Below are 1813 nucleotides of genomic sequence, written 5' to 3'. Positions count from 1 at the left end.
TATTTTGCCAAAGTTTCAAAAGACATACAAGTCGACGTTTCAGTCCTCGTGGGACTTTTTTCAAGACAATGAAAAGCAGGAAAACAGTGATTTAAATATGCATTACAGGTGATTTGATTGGAGAGTAGATTATATGAAAGAGAGGCTGTGCAAACGTGAAGAAGATTATTCAACTTTGAAAGTAGGGATTAACCCCTTGAGTGCCTAAAGTAAAAAAAGGCCTGACAGTGTTTGTGATGACGGCCAAATATCTAATAATCTGCGCCCGCAGACATATTTTAAAATTCAAGGATAAGAAATAAGAAATAAGCAATACCAAGGCCACCTTAAAAATGGCTAAGTGTTTACGAATTTTTTGACTATTTTTAACAAATTTGTTAAACTATGTTAGACAATATTTTACATTTTATATTTTTATATATATATAATTTTTTAAAACATTTTTTTATATATAATTGACTTATTATGAAATTGTGTTGAGCCTTTCCAAAATGTTACAAGTGTCCATGTTTAACTTGTTTGGGTTTTCTATTAAGCAGAAAGTAATTATCGTCTTACAAAATAATGTGCATCCCCTTTAGCTTTAAAATGTATTTCAGACACTCCTGTTTATTAAAGGATTTTGAATAATTTTCTTTAGAGCTTCTCTAATGTCATTGTTCCTCAGACTGTATATTATTGGATTAAGCATTGGGGTCACCACTGTAAAAAACATAGACAGTATTTTGCTTGTCAACAAGGATCTTTTATGAGTTGGAACAGTGTAAATGCTAATGGGAGTCCCGTAGTATATGGAAACAACAGTCAGATGGGAGCTGCAGGTAGAGAAGGCTTTCTTTTTCCCACTACTTGATGGCATTTTAGAAATAGTGAGAGCAATATAGACATATGACACAGTTATCAGTAAGAAAGGTATAATTACTACAATGACACAAAGGAATAGAGCTTCTATATGTATTATTAAGGTATCAGAACATGAAAGCTTCAAGAGTGGATCAAGATCACAAAAGAAATGATCAATAATGTTAGGTCCACAAAATGTCAGCTGAGATATTGGCAATTCGATTAATAATGCCATAAAAAAGCCTAACACCCAAGATATAACTATTAATTTAATACAAAATGCATGGTCCATTATAGAGTTATATTGCAGGGGGTTACAGATGGCCAGATATCGGTCATAAGACATCACTGTTAACAAAAAACTTTCTGAAAATTCAATAGCAACAAAAAAGTAGTACTGATTTAAACACGCTTTAAAAACTATAATACCTCCTTCATGATTGATAATGGAAAGCATTTGAGGTGCAATACATGTTGTCAACAAAATATCTGATATGGACATTTGAGTAAGAAAGAAATACATTGGAAAATGAAGGTGTCTGAAACATGCCACCAACACGATGATGAGGAAATTTCCAGATATTGTCAAACAATAAACAACAAGAATTATAGAAAATAATAAATGTCTCATGCTGTGAAGGTGATGGAATCCCAATAGGATTATCTCAGTGACCATTGTCTGATTCTCCATATCTGTCGGGAGATAAAAGAAGAGTATTTCATCCAGTGACATGATTTTTACCAGTGCAATATACCATTATTTACAATGTATATTTTTTTTGGCATTACTACAACCTATCTGTATATCTCAATAACCTATGCTCCTAAACAGTGTAAATATTGGCTTGATTTTATTTTGTCTTTCAAAGTAAAACAAAAGCTTGTAAAAAAAAAAAAAAAAAAAAAAAAATATGTACCTTCCTATCTGCTTCAACAATGGTCTGGACTAGACTTGAGCATGGTGGGAATA

The 1813-nt window shown here is 32.0% G+C and overlaps 1 protein-coding gene across 1 annotated transcript; it reads right to left on the bottom strand.

Annotated features, from left to right (window-relative positions):
• Nucleotides 1–595: 595 nt before the first annotated feature.
• On the bottom strand, nucleotides 596–1534 carry LOC134602003 (olfactory receptor 1468-like). Its single transcript, XM_063446506.1, has one exon. The coding sequence runs from the start codon at nucleotides 1532–1534 to the stop codon at nucleotides 596–598; it is 939 nt and encodes a 312-aa protein (XP_063302576.1).
• Between the last annotated feature and the right edge of the window lie 279 nt (nucleotides 1535–1813).

This window comes from Pelobates fuscus, chromosome 3, assembly GCF_036172605.1.
Source record: "Pelobates fuscus isolate aPelFus1 chromosome 3, aPelFus1.pri, whole genome shotgun sequence".
Lineage (NCBI taxonomy): Eukaryota > Metazoa > Chordata > Amphibia > Anura > Pelobatidae > Pelobates > Pelobates fuscus.
This window is presented reverse-complemented; position numbering and strand designations above follow the sequence as displayed.

Bases quoted from the DNA above. Each gene is read 5' to 3' on its own strand.
- LOC134602003 (XM_063446506.1), bottom strand. From the start codon at position 1,534: ATGGAGAATCAGACAATGGTCACTGAGATAATCCTATTGGGATTCCAT.